We start from the raw sequence: 13,632 nt of genomic DNA, 5'->3' as shown, positions 1-13,632 counted from the left end.
TGGTTCGTAAATTAAGAACCAATTAACCATTCAATTTTATTAATATGGATAATTTTTCAGTGAAGTCTCTTCGTTCCATTAATGAATTCATATTGTGTGCCAAACTATTATGGTCCACTTCGCTATGTTACAAAACCTATAATGTCGTAGATTGTACAGCGCGAGAAACGATGCTCTAAGGACTACTTTTGTTATTGATATAATTGACATAAGTACCCTGTAAATAGAAGATACGTCCTGAGTATATGTATTTGTTAATCTAGTCGTGCATGCTAATCAGAGACTTAAACTCAGCTAAGTCACTGGTTATCCTGGCTCATTCAGGCAATCTGTACCGCTAAAGTAGAAGGAGCTCTAATACGATTTTGTGACAAAATCTGTAGGTTACAGTAGGATCTCAGCCTCTCAAACTACTGCACTCTTCTGTAACCTCGGACTAAAAACAATCAAAGTTGAATAAAAATATCATAAAAAAAAAAATAAAAGCTCGTCTAAGGGAAAGAGCTTCGCAGTTCCTTTTAAGTCTTTTAATTGAAAAAGACCTTCCTTCAGGGAACAGTACCAGGAAAAAGAAGCGGCAGACAGAGAAAGCGATGGGAGGACAGCATAAAAGAATGCCATTGAGAGATGTTCTAACTAGGGCAAAGGACAGAGAGGAATGGAGAAAGACGATCGACGAGTCTTGCATGGTGCCCCAACGGTCCAATAGAGAATAGACTAAGGGATACGTAAAGGTAAGGTAAAGTAATTGAAAAGAATGAAATAACCATAGAATGTACATTAAGCTAACTGCTAACATTCAGCCCCAAGGAATCCGCTAAATGTTTTTTACTCTAAATGTGGACAACACACCCACGTGACTACTCTCCAGTCCACTAACGGGACAGGGACACTTCTCTTGACCGTGTGTCACGGTCGGCCAACCATGTGGTACAATAACTGTGTGCCCACACCTCCAGACTTTGCCGTATCTGTCGAGACTGAAAGATTAATTCCCTTGTTGGTATCACAACAATTAATATGTAATAATTACAATAATGAATAGTTTTTTTTTTTCTATTGTTTCAACTTCATTCGATCATATGTGACGGAGAAATAATGTGTTCAAACTTTTGACTAGACAAAGTGAGTTGATATACTTGATATAGGCCTAAGCTCGTCAAAATGCATTAATTCATTATGTCATTTCTGCCTATGAGTAATACTTGCAAGTCTTTTGATGCACCATTTAGATCTAATGTTAGACTGGGTTTGAGACTTGGTTACTAAACAATGTTTGTTGTTTCCGCTTCTTGACATCGGAAGAGAGAAAATATCATCGGATAGAAAAGATTCATCGAATTAAGTCAAGTAAGAGCTTTTGTCTTCCCATACACATTTTGCTTTGAGATTAATTAAAAGAACTTGTTTAGATAACGGACACCTTTTTTAAAAAACTATTACTATATCCATATCTAGAGCTAGAGTCCAGGGTCTCTACAATTTTAAAGGTACATCTAGATGCAGATCAACTTTCTGACTTGACTTTAATATTTGATCTCTAGAGTTTGGTATCTTTATCCTACATCTATAATAATATAGATCCTCTGTCCTAGACTGTAAGGCTGTCTATTAGAACTAAACTGTCCTGAACTAGATTTAGATCTAGATTTTAATCTCATCTAGTTCTCAAAATATTAAATAGTCTTGCCCTAGAATAGATTCAAATAGATCTAGATGTCGGTTAATCTCTCTCTCTCTCTCTCTCTCTCTGTCTCTATCTATCTATCTATCTATCTATCTATCTATCTATCTATCTATCTATCTATCTATCTATCTATCTATCTATCTATCTATCTATCTATCTATCTATCTATCTATCTATCTATCTATATCTCTCTATATAAATATATATATATATATATAGATCTATATATATATTAATAATCTTTTCACTTCTTGTGCAAGATGCTTCATTCATCGAGAATGTGATCTACTGTTTACCCTCGTCTTCTCTGCAGTGGCAGTATCAAAGTTCTCTCTGAATGCCTCAAATCTGAATACATCTCCTAGAGTGCAAATAAAATGATTTCTTCTCTAGCTACACAAGCCCTATCTATCATCCCTGTAGGTGGCTACATTTACTTACTTTGACTTCCGCGCCGTTCGGCGCATTGGACAGCAAGCTGTCTCCACAAAGATCTGTCAATGGCAATGTCTGAAGTCTCCTCCCACCTGGTGTCCACTGTTCTGAGGTCCTCATAAAGGTGTGGCGCCAAGTTATACGAGGAAGACCCTTTTTGCGCTTTCCTCGTATTGGCTTCCATGTCATCACAACTCTTGGTGTGCGTAGTTCATTTAGAAGGAGATAATGTCCCCAAAATCCGTCTCAGCCATTTTTGTTTAGCCACATTTAGTCTTTTCTCAATTTTGACAGATGACTTCCAAGTCTCACATGCATATGTTGCTGTTGGGATACATTTAGCTACTTGGCTAGACTTAGAAGCTAAATATTTCTTTTTAATATAATTTTATCTCTTTCTTGTAAAATGACATGCAATTCTACAGCGATTATCTTTATCTATAGGTAGTATCATCACAATGGATAAGATATGTACTTACGTCAGTGCCACAGGGGCAAAGGTATGAACTATGAACCACTTTGGTATATTACAACATTACACAAAAAATATAAATCTACAGCTATTAGGGCAACATAATCAAGTACGCGATAGATGATATGGTTTACATATTAACTCAAAAGATGTGATAAAATGACAAAATACATAATGAGAAAAAGTGCATGTATTGAACTAACGTCCCATGTCACTGTTTCTGCAATAAGTATAGTGACCTTCCTGGACTGGCCTATCCTCTATTAAGTCATGTCTATAAAATTGTTAATTTAAACAGAGTCACTTTTATTTCTTTGTAACATTATAAATGTCTGTCTGTCCGTCCGTCCGTCCCATTTAGATCTCGTAAACTAGAAAAGAGATTAAAAACCCGACATCATGATATTTTAGACCTTACAAAGTTCTGATGCAACGGCTACTTTTTTCTTTTCTGTAAGCGAAAAATTTAACTCTAAAAATCAACTATGCAAGAAGTTTTTTCATAAAAATTCACCATTTTTACAGCTTTTCACTATTAAAAGTTACAAACACAGGAGGCTATTTATTAAGTGAGATAACTATTTTCCCTATGTTTTTAAACACATTAATGCAAACGGTTTTAGATTTGTAACCTTGTTTTTTTTTATAAATGCTTTTTTATTGTTAGTCTATATCTATTACAAATTTAATTATATGAGTAATCCAAACTAACTGATACAAGTACGCTTGATTTTACTTTTGTAATATACAAAAAAAAAAGGATTTTAAAAATATTTTCTTGTTTAAAATGTATTTTCAGCTACTTGAACTTGGAGCAAGAATTTCAAAAGCTTCATTCAGTTTTTCATCAAATTCACAAAACGAACGTTGTCACAAAAGGCTACGACTTAATAACGGAGAAGCGGCCTCAGTCAACCCAAACAGAAGGACCAGGGTAGATACATTATACATATTTTCTTTTTTTTGTTTCAAGGGGTTGGGGGGGGGGGCATTTCACTTACCATCTGCTCTTGTGGTGCTGGGATCTCTGCTAGTCTCGACCTCTCAGTGGTGACCGCTAGTAACGCCACGAACGTCTCTTGTGGCAGCCAACAAAGATTTGCCATCACTTGAAAGTAGGGTTTGCATAGACCAGGATGTCCAACCAACAAAGATTTGCCATCATTTGAAAGTAGGGTTTGCATAGACCAGGATGTCCAGCCAACAAAGATTAGACATCATTTGAAAGTAGGGTTTGCATAGACCAGGATGTCCAGCCAACAAAGATTTGCCATCATTTGAAAGTAGGGTTTGCATAGACCAGGATGTCCAACCAACAAAGATTTGCCATCATTTGAAAGTAGGGTTTGCATAGACCAGGATGTCCAACCAACAAAGATTTGCCATCATTTGAAAGTAGGGTTTGCATAGACCAGGATGTCCAGCCAACAAAGATTAGCCATCATTTGAAAGTAGGGTTTGCATAGACCAGGATGTCCAGCCAACAAAGATTTGCCATCATTTGAAAGTAGGGTTTGCATAGACCAGGATGTCCAGCCAACAAAGATTAGCCATCATTTGAAAGTAGGGTTTGCATAGACCAGGATGTCCAGCCAACAAAGATTTGCCATCATTTGAAAGTAGGGTTTGCATAGACCAGGATGTCCAGCCAACAAAGATTAGCCATCATTTGAAAGTAGGGTTTGCATAGACCAGGATGTCCAACCAACAAAGATTTGCCATCATTTGAAAGTAGGGTTTGCATAGACCAGGATGTCCAGCCAACAAAGATTTGCCATCATTTGAAAGTAGGGTTTGCATAGACCAGGATGTCCAGCCAACAAAGATTAGCCATCATTTGAAAGTAGGGTTTGCATAGACCAGGATGTCCAACCAACAAAGATTTGCCATCATTTGAAAGTAGGGTTTGCATAGACCAGGATGTCCAGCCAACAAAGATTAGCCATCATTTGAAAGTAGGTTTTGCATAGACCAGGATGTCCAACCAACAAAGATTTGCCATCATTTGAAAGTAGGGTTTGCATAGACCAGGATGTCCAACCAACAAAGATTAGCCATCATTTGAAAGTAGGGTTTGCATAGACCAGGATGTCCAACCAACAAAGATTTGCCATCATTTGAAAGTAGGGTTTGCATAGACCAAGATGTCCAACCAACAAAGATTTGCCATCATTTGAAAGTAGGGTTTGCATTGACCAGGATGTCCAGCCAACAAAGATTTGCCATCATTTGAAAGTAGGGTTTGCATAGACCAGGATGTCCAACCAACAAAGATTAGCCATCATTTGAAAGTAGGGTTTGCATAGACCAGGATGTCCAGCCAACAAAGATTTGCCATCATTTGAAAGTAGGGTTTGCATAGACCAGGATGTCCAACCAACAAAGATTAGCCATCATTTGAAAGTAGGGTTTGCATAGACCAGGATGTCCAACCAACAAAGATTTGCCATCATTTGAAAGTAGGGTTTGCATAGACCAGGATGTCCAACCAACAAAGATTTGCCATCATTTGAAAGTAGGGTTTGCATAGACCAGGATGTCCAGCCAACAAAGATTTGCCATCATTTGAAAGTAGGGTTTGCATAGACCAGGATGTCCAACCAACAAAGATTAGCCATCATTTGAAAGTAGGGTTTGCATAGACCTGGATGTCCAACCAACAAAGATTTGCCATCATTTGAAAGTAGGGTTTGCATAGACCAGGATGTCCAGCCAACAAAGATTTGCCATCATTTGAAAGTAGGGTTTGCATAGACCAGGATGTCCAGCCAACAAAGATTTGCCATCATTTGAAAGTAGGGTTTGCATAGACCAGGATGTCCAACCAACAAAGATTAGCCATCATTTGAAAGTAGGGTTTGCATAGACCAGGATGTCCAGCCAACAAAATTTGCCATCATTTGAAAGTAGGGTTTGCATAGACCAGGATGTCCAACCAACAAAGATTTGCCATCATTTGAAAGTAGGGTTTGCGTAGACCAGGATGTCCAGTCAACAAAGATTAGCCATCATTTGAAAGTAGGGTTTGCATAGACCAGGATGTCCAGCCAACAAAGATTTGCCATCATTTGAAAGTAGGGTTTGCATAGACCAGGATGTCCAGCCAACAAAGATTTGCAATCACTTGAAAGTAGGGTTTGCAAAGACCATGATGTCCAGCCAAATGTTTGCTTGTACAATACAAAGGAGAGAATGCTTTAAGTGCAAAGGTGCTCATACTCGTCGTGGGATTTCGAAAGTACGTTTCCGGTGACAATGGCATTGCATTAAGCCGCCTCGTTGATGGTTGGCTATTGGGCGTTGAAAAAAAAAGCAATTCCAGATAACGACTCCAAATACCTTCCAAGTATGCGCGGCAGTTCAACGAGGGTAAGTTAACCAGAGCACAAGCAATGTCTCAACTGGTAAGACCTCTCATGTCTAGCATGCCTACAGAGCTCCAGCTGAGGATTTATCTCTCTAAGTCATGTCTATCAAGTGACTATAAAAAAGTGCTTGTCCTAATTGGAGAAGAAGCCCATGTCTCCACACTGCCAACGATGAAGGCGACAGCAGGCCACGAAGTTTACATGAGATGAACACTGATTGGGAATAGTGTAGAAATGACCAATCCTCTTTCAAGAAACTGATCCGCCCGGCGTAATGCTTCATAGCAGATCAAGTGACCATCCATCTTCTTATTCTTATAAAATACAGACGTTACTACAAAAAAAAAAAGAAGATGATTACGTCCTATGCGTTCATCTTGCTTGCGTACAAGTCAAAGTGTTTAGTGAAAGCTACCGCTCCCTTCTTGACACTATCAGCGGTAAGGCGTTTAGTGTTTAAGCTAAGAGCTATATCGCCCCCCCCCCCTCCCGCTAAAAATGTCTTGCAACAAACTATAATCATTTTCATTGTGCTGCTATTTCCAGAGTCAAAGGGAGACAATTGTTCAAATTAAAATGGACGTTGTTGCACAGAACGAGGACGGCACCAAATACTGTATCAAAGATGCCCAAGGAAAGGTTTGTACTTCTTCTCGTCTGCAACACAAAGGGGATGTAACTCAAGCTTTATAGTCTCCGTTTCAGACCATGCGGTCTGGAAAGGTGAAGGTTACAATTTTCCCACCGAACCCCTTTAAGGTTAGAGCCTAGAGGTAAAACCTACAACCTCATCAGTACAATCAACATTTTTTTTTCTCATACAAAGCATATACAAATTAGAAGAAAAAAATTACAATTAAATGTCTGTAAGTTCTTTTTCTTCTTTACATACTTATAATCCTACCTGGCCTCACTTTCAAACCTCTGCTGGTTCAGTGGGGCGCGAATGAATTTCTTTCGGTTTTGGCTGGTACTACTGGTAAAAGTTTGAGAAACGTTGGTTGAAGTCTAAACTCGTTAATATCCAATATATAAAGTAGAAAGTAGAAAAATAAATACAAATACCTACATGTATCTGTATTAAAGAACGAAACTTTTAAAAAATATATATATATAGCTCCTCCTTCGCGTTGAGCACAATTCTCATTTCTTATGGACTCGAAGATGACTGTAAAGTCCAATCCTCGCTTTAAAAAAGCCGGCCACATACGTGGCATGGGTATATTTGGTCAATTGCAGACCTGCTTCTTCTCTCAGCTTTTTGTTGGTTAGGTGCTCTTTCACCCTGGCCATTCTTCTTGCTTCAAATCTCGAAACTCCGAGCTCACAGCTACACGCCATAAGGAGCGATCAAAAGCTTGTTCCTGTCAAAGTCGGTATGCATTCCTTGAACCAGGTCTTGAGAGTGTCTTTATAGCACTTGTATTGACCTCCCTTGGAGCGCTTTCCTGTACACAATTCTCCACTTTCACACTCCAGTTTTATTTTCGTGGCAAAATAAATAAATAAAATGTAAAGGAAACATTCGCCATGTTTGACGTAGTTCTAAATCTAATCCACTAGAGCAGTATGTAAAGATTTTAAGTCCACGGGTCGTTGCCGAGTAATTTTTGACAAATAATAAATTATATTGTTTGTTTTTTTCGGTCTGCTTACAGATGTTTACGTTAGACAAATTTACACTCAGCGACATCGACGATAACGACGTGGTCAATGTCCTTCGTGATATCGGGTTCACAGGTGACAAACTCCAGGATAGTTTCACCCTAACGCCTTTGACAAGTCAAAGCAGTGCCAACGATACAGACGTGCCAGCCGCCCCAGACACGAGGATCAGCCAGTGCAAACGAGGCAATACGTCCGCAGCATCCAAGCTCAGCATCGACGGAATCGAATATCTCATCGGCCAGACCACGATGCCTGGCTTCCAGCTTACTAGCGAACAAAATGATGAGGTGAAGAAGGCTGTGACGTCTATCAGCCACAGCCATCGCCTTACTGATCAGGCTTATGTCGCTTTCCCTGTGAGCTACTGTCAGGACGTCCTGGACGAGATAAGGGACATAAGAGAGCAGCGTCTTTGTAAAATCTGCATGGACAATGAGACTTGCGCCACGTTCGTGCCGTGTGGTCACTTAGTCTCGTGCATGGAATGTTACAACAAGGTCCAGTGCTGCCCAGTGTGCAAGGCTAGCATTGACTATGTCATCAAAACTTACATTGCTTAAGAATGACCTAAACGACTTAAGAGTATATTGGCCAAGCGCTGGATTAGATTCTATGGATCATGTGGCTGGATGAGAATGTAGGAATGGACGGCTTCAAACTCGGGTCTATCGTGATGACAGTTCGAAACACATACCACAAGACGAGGAAGGTTGAGTACAATTTATCTATACTCAGAGCTAATATATATTTCAGTATGTAACAGCACTTTTTTTTTTAAATTAACATTTCATCTTTTTAAAAGACCACCATAAATTTTGTTCCATGAATTGTAACATCTAATTATCTAAATAACAAAACAGTGTTTGGGTTTTTAAAAATATGAATCTTTAAATGGTAAACACATTAATATTTAGATTCCACTATGACACATTATAATCGTCGCATTATTCAATTGTATTTCTTTTCATTCTGACAATACTAATTATACTGCTTTCTAGTTATTGGTGCAAACGCTTTAGTTATAATAAAAAAAACAACTAAATACATTGTATCTGATGTAGGTTTTGTTCTGTATTACTTTTCTTCTCAGCGACAATTCTACATCTATCACATAGAGTCCACTAAGAATAAAAGGCAATGTAAAGCACATTATTTACACATATAGGCGATGGAAAGTTTGAGGAGCGAGAGTCAGTTTGTTGCATAACCAGAGAGAGAGAGAGAGAGAGAGAGAGAGAGAGAGAGAGAGAGATAAATAGACAGATTGATAAATAAATAATTAGATTTAGAGTTAGATATTCTGTATGATATATAGCTAATTGATTAATTTATTTTCAGTTTTTGTGTGTGTGTTCAATGGAAACTTTATGAATTCATACATTTTCTACACGTCTGTAGCTTGTATTCATTATTCTATTCTATCTTGCACTATGTTTGTTAATTATAAATACCAATAAATACCTGACTCTCTATAGACGAAAAACATTTGTAATTAATGAATCATGAATGTATTTTTAATGTCTTATTGAACTCTATCATTAGAAACTATCGCAAAATAATGCTATTTAAAGACTTTTAAAGAATCTTCCATTAATTCAGTGACACACTAGTACACCTATGTTTCAGACTTCTAGAATATGTTGATAGCCCCCCCCCCACCTCCGTATGACAAATATTTTGTATGACAAAGAAATCCAGTAGCTTGTATGTATCAGTACATTTACTAAAAGACATTCCAATGTAAGTTCATGAGCACAGCTGACTGCATTTCAGACCATGCCTCAGTACCGTTTAGCACAGTGAACATTATGCGAAAGCGGCTGCTTTTTTTTGAAACACTACCTGAAGGCTATTGTACTGTCGGCTCATATTGAAAAACCATCATTACCTTGACATCATAAGTAGTTTCAAGAAAGATGGTGATATTTTATAACGTGAGAGTATTTGTTCAGTCAATCCTTCAGACCTCTGGTTCTCACTAATATAAAAACCTACAAACGACAAATTTCATTGGGTAGTTGGTCATCGGAGTTTATAAAATATTTTCAGAAAAAATGCAACTTTAATACACAACCATGATAGAGAAAAATGGCGTAGATTGAATCTCCTTTAGTATTTTCGCTAGAATTGCAGTGCCCAGCAGGTCTTTTATTTTGAATCTGTGGGTCGAGGTAAAGGCTTGTGTTTTTTTTTCTTAAGAATTTATGTAGTGCTTAGACATTGTCGTTGTTACTTGTGTCACCTAAACAATACACTTCGCAATAAGCACTAAATGAAAGGTTGATGCTTTCTCAGGGTATAAAACCGAGACCACCCGAACGTCAGCCCAGTGCACATACCAGACGACAAAGCAGTCACTGAAGTAAAAGACTTTATTCCATTATAAATGTAATTATCGGTCTATCGTAAAAAAAATTTTGTGAGAAACCTCCTTCCCGACTCAGTCACGAGAAGTAGGTAAATTATCAACATCTTTAATTTTTAATTCCAGCGCCAACACAACATTGGTTTCCTTTTGCTTGCTTAATATCTATTTTTAAATCTCTAAATTTCTGGTAATAGAAAAATGAATAACAAAAAATGATGCTAGTTTTTTAAAAAATAAGCATTAAAAAAAGGTAATGCTATCATCGGTTTAATTAACAATTAACAAAGCAGAAAACAAAAACAAAAACAAAAGAAAGAATGGGGTCCCAAACGTCCTCACCACTGCACCGTCATCACATTACAATCAACCTGATGAAAGCAGTTCCTTACACTAACTCTAGGTGAAAACACTGAGGTTAATGTTTTCAAGTTAATATAAAGTTTGATATGACGTTTATGATGTTTTAAGGAAACTGTTCAATGTTTTAACCATTTTTTTTACAAAATTGCATTGTAGGTTAGGCCACAATTGGTCATTAGTCATGGGACCAGGCGATATGAAACCTCTACGCGCCATGCAGTGCCTTATTTAGAGTTCAAAAGACTTTTGGTTATTTGAGATATGGGGCCCCATATAGGCCTAAGTCCAGATATTGTATGTAACTACATAATATTTCTTGAAGGCCTTAAGCTAGAGGTTCTGTTGCATTGAGGTAAATCCGGCCCTGTCCACATGGTTGTTACACCATCGGGTGTGGGTCCTTAAATGGTCGTGGGCCCAGGTTCATTGAACCCCTTCTCGCCATGAATGCTACGCCTCTGCATTAATCTATGCACATTACCATGCGTGTCTCTCATTGTCTTCCTATCTATCTACACTCTATCTATCTGTCTGTCTTTATATCTATCTATCTGTCTGTATTTATATCTATCTATCTGTCTGTATTTATATCTATCTGTCTGTATTTATATCTATCTGTCTGTATTTATATCTATCTGTCTGTCTTTATATATATCTATCTGTCTGTATTTATATCTATCTGTCTGTCTTTATATCTATCTATCTGTCTGTATTTATATCTATCTGTCTGTATTTATATCTATCTATCTGTATGTATTTATATCTATCTGTCTGTCTTTATATCTATCTATCTGTCTGTATTTATATCTATCTGTCTGTATTTATATCTATCAGTCTGTCTTTATATCTATCTATCTGTCTGTCTTTATATCTATCTATCTGTCTGTATTTATATCTATCTATCTCTCTGTCTTTTTATCTATCTGTCTGTATTTATATCTATCTATCTGTCTGTATTTATATCTATCTGTCTGTATTTATATCTATCTATCTGTCTGTATTTATATCTATCTATCTGTCTGTCTTTATATCTATCTATCTGTCTGTATTTATATCTATCTATCTGTCTGTATTTATATCTATCTATCTGTCTGTCTTTATTCTATCTATCTGTCTGTCTTTATATCTATCTATTTGTCTGTATGTATATCTATCTATCTGTCTGTATTTATATCTATCAATCTTTTCTTCTTTCTTTATCTCTCCCTCTCCACCTTTTTGTCTGCCTTTTGTTTTCTGTTGAACTCGGCTCACTTATTTTTTCAGGCCAGTTATCCTTTTACAGTTCCTCTACTCCAGTGGCGTAGCTAGGGTGGTGGAGGCGTGGGGATAATTTGAAAATCTCCCACACAGGCCCCCACTTGGAGGGGGCCCCCAAATGAGTGGGTTGTTTTACATTAAATATTATATATTACGCAAAATGCAGGGGGCCTCCAAAGAGGTCAAGTGCCCCCCCGGGCCCCCAAATGACGAAAAAAACTAGCTACGCCCCTGCTCTATTCAACTTTCAAACTCTGAATCTTGGGCGGACACAGCTCTCAGAAACGACTCTGATTTTTTTTTTTAGAAATTTGAAAGTTTTTTACATTTTTGAAAATCTTATATACTATTGAGTATATTGATACATTCTCTTAACTAGTTGTTTTTTTTTTGTTGTTTTTTTTTTTGCTTGGGGGGGGGAGAGGAAGGAGGAATCGGGGAATGGTAAACAAAATGTTCATTTTTTTACCAATCTATAATTCATTAGTTAAGAGCAAAATATTCGCATTGTATCAGCTAAATAAAGGTGGAATTTAAACAAAAAAACAACTCGTTTTTTATATTACTTGTTAAGATTAATCCCATGTGGTCCATTCCAATGAAGAAAGTCATAAAACCACCTGTTAATTGATTTAATTTACAGACTTATCTGGGCAGAATACGTGTAATGTTAACTAGAAATCGTAGGTAAATTCCTCACCTATAAGTACTAAGACAAAATAAAAGTATTATTTTTCCAAGGGTCATCTAAAATCAACCGAAAAAAAAATCTATGGACTCAACGGAGTCGCAAGTGAAAAATGAAATAATAGGCTGAACAACGTAAAAACCTAGAAAACCGGTAGATCAAGTTTACGACCTAGAACCAGTAGCACTTTAGTGCAAGGTCAAAGGCAATTCGATTCAGCAACACCAGTAACAACATTAACATTCAAATTAACAATCGCAATAATAAGACAAATGCTAATGTTGTTGATATTAGCTTAATACCTCACATGAATATAAATGTTTATAAAACAACCACATATACATATATATCGTTGAAGAAGCCTGACTTCAATTCTGTATTGCACCCTTGTCTCCAATGCATACATAAGCATTTGTTGTTAGACCCTGAGTTTTGTTGTTACACACAGCTTCTTATTTCGGCCAACTCTCGTTATAGAAAGCCTAAACACTGACCTGCAACGTCACCACCTGTGGGTGGTTTAGACCATTAGGTCGTTGGCATGCCATAGGTCTGTACGACGAGGCAACACGCTATTGGTCTAATCTGCATACAGGCTGTTATGTTGAATGTCAGTCCACCCAGCTCTAATGGATGGCTATGAGACCTGGTAATCTGACATTTGTTGGGGAAAAGTAAAGGCGGTTGGTCGTTGTGCTGGCTACCCTGGTTAACCGTAGGCCATAGAAACAGATAACCTTTACATCATCTGCCCTATAGATCACAAGGTCCTAAATGGGGAACTTATTTACTTTTGCGAACAACGGCTTTGTCTGCATCAAAAGGAGCAAAATATGCAGCTCGCACCCGAGTGTGCATGGTTTTGAGAAATACTACACTCATCTTTCATGTCTGGAATCGAATACTATGCTCAATGTTTAGTACTGGAGTGTCACAGCATTAAAACTATCTGGGTGCCCATTAAATTAATTAACACTGTAACTAAAGAATGACCGCTTAGGTTTAATTTGGACAAAGTAAATGCTATCCATAGCCCCATTAGTCCTCTTACTTAGACCACTCGTCCATGCGAGACGTCATAACTCACTGGATCTACCCTGCTAACGACGCTGCCCACGGCAGACCAGCTCTGCCCGCAGTACACTTGTGCCCACGGCAGACCAGCTCTGCCCGCAGTACACTTGTGCCCACGGTAGACGGCCACCCTCTTACTGTGCCCACAACCGATATCAAAGCTTTGGATTGAGACTCCACAAGAACTGAAATCACCGGCGACCCTCTACCCGCTAGAGCGCCACCTCCAGCTGCAAGACATCCAGCCAGGAA

General features: G+C 37.9%; 2 protein-coding genes across 2 annotated transcripts in view; one reads left to right on the top strand and one right to left on the bottom strand.

Moving 5' to 3' along the window:
- Positions 1 to 13,632, bottom strand: part of LOC129928423 (uncharacterized) — a 235,472-nt gene that overhangs the window by 187,352 nt on the left and 34,488 nt on the right. The gene's annotated exons all lie outside the window — the stretch shown is intronic.
- On the top strand, positions 1,209 to 9,104 carry LOC106061061 (baculoviral IAP repeat-containing protein 7-like). Its single transcript, XM_056042726.1, has 5 exons — positions 1,209 to 1,350; positions 2,567 to 2,622; positions 3,394 to 3,528; positions 6,509 to 6,601; positions 7,621 to 9,104. Exons 2-5 carry the CDS (start codon positions 2,581 to 2,583, stop codon positions 8,188 to 8,190), a joined length of 840 nt encoding a protein of 279 aa, XP_055898701.1. The 5' UTR covers positions 1,209 to 1,350; positions 2,567 to 2,580; the 3' UTR covers positions 8,191 to 9,104.

The sequence above is a fragment of the Biomphalaria glabrata genome, chromosome 9 (assembly GCF_947242115.1).
Source record: "Biomphalaria glabrata chromosome 9, xgBioGlab47.1, whole genome shotgun sequence".
Lineage (NCBI taxonomy): Eukaryota > Metazoa > Mollusca > Gastropoda > Planorbidae > Biomphalaria > Biomphalaria glabrata.
The sequence above is the reverse complement of the archived record's forward strand: the minus strand, read 5'-3'. Positions and strand labels throughout refer to the sequence as shown.

Coding starts and splice junctions, on each gene's coding strand:
- LOC106061061 (XM_056042726.1), top strand. CDS start 2,581: ATGGATAAGATATGTACTTACGTCAGTGCCACAGGGGCAAAG. Junction 2,623..3,393: donor TCAGTGCCACAGGGGCAAAG/GTATGAACTATG, acceptor ATGTATTTTCAG/CTACTTGAACTTGGAGCAAG. Junction 3,529..6,508: donor ACCCAAACAGAAGGACCAGG/GTAGATACATTA, acceptor TGCTATTTCCAG/AGTCAAAGGGAGACAATTGT.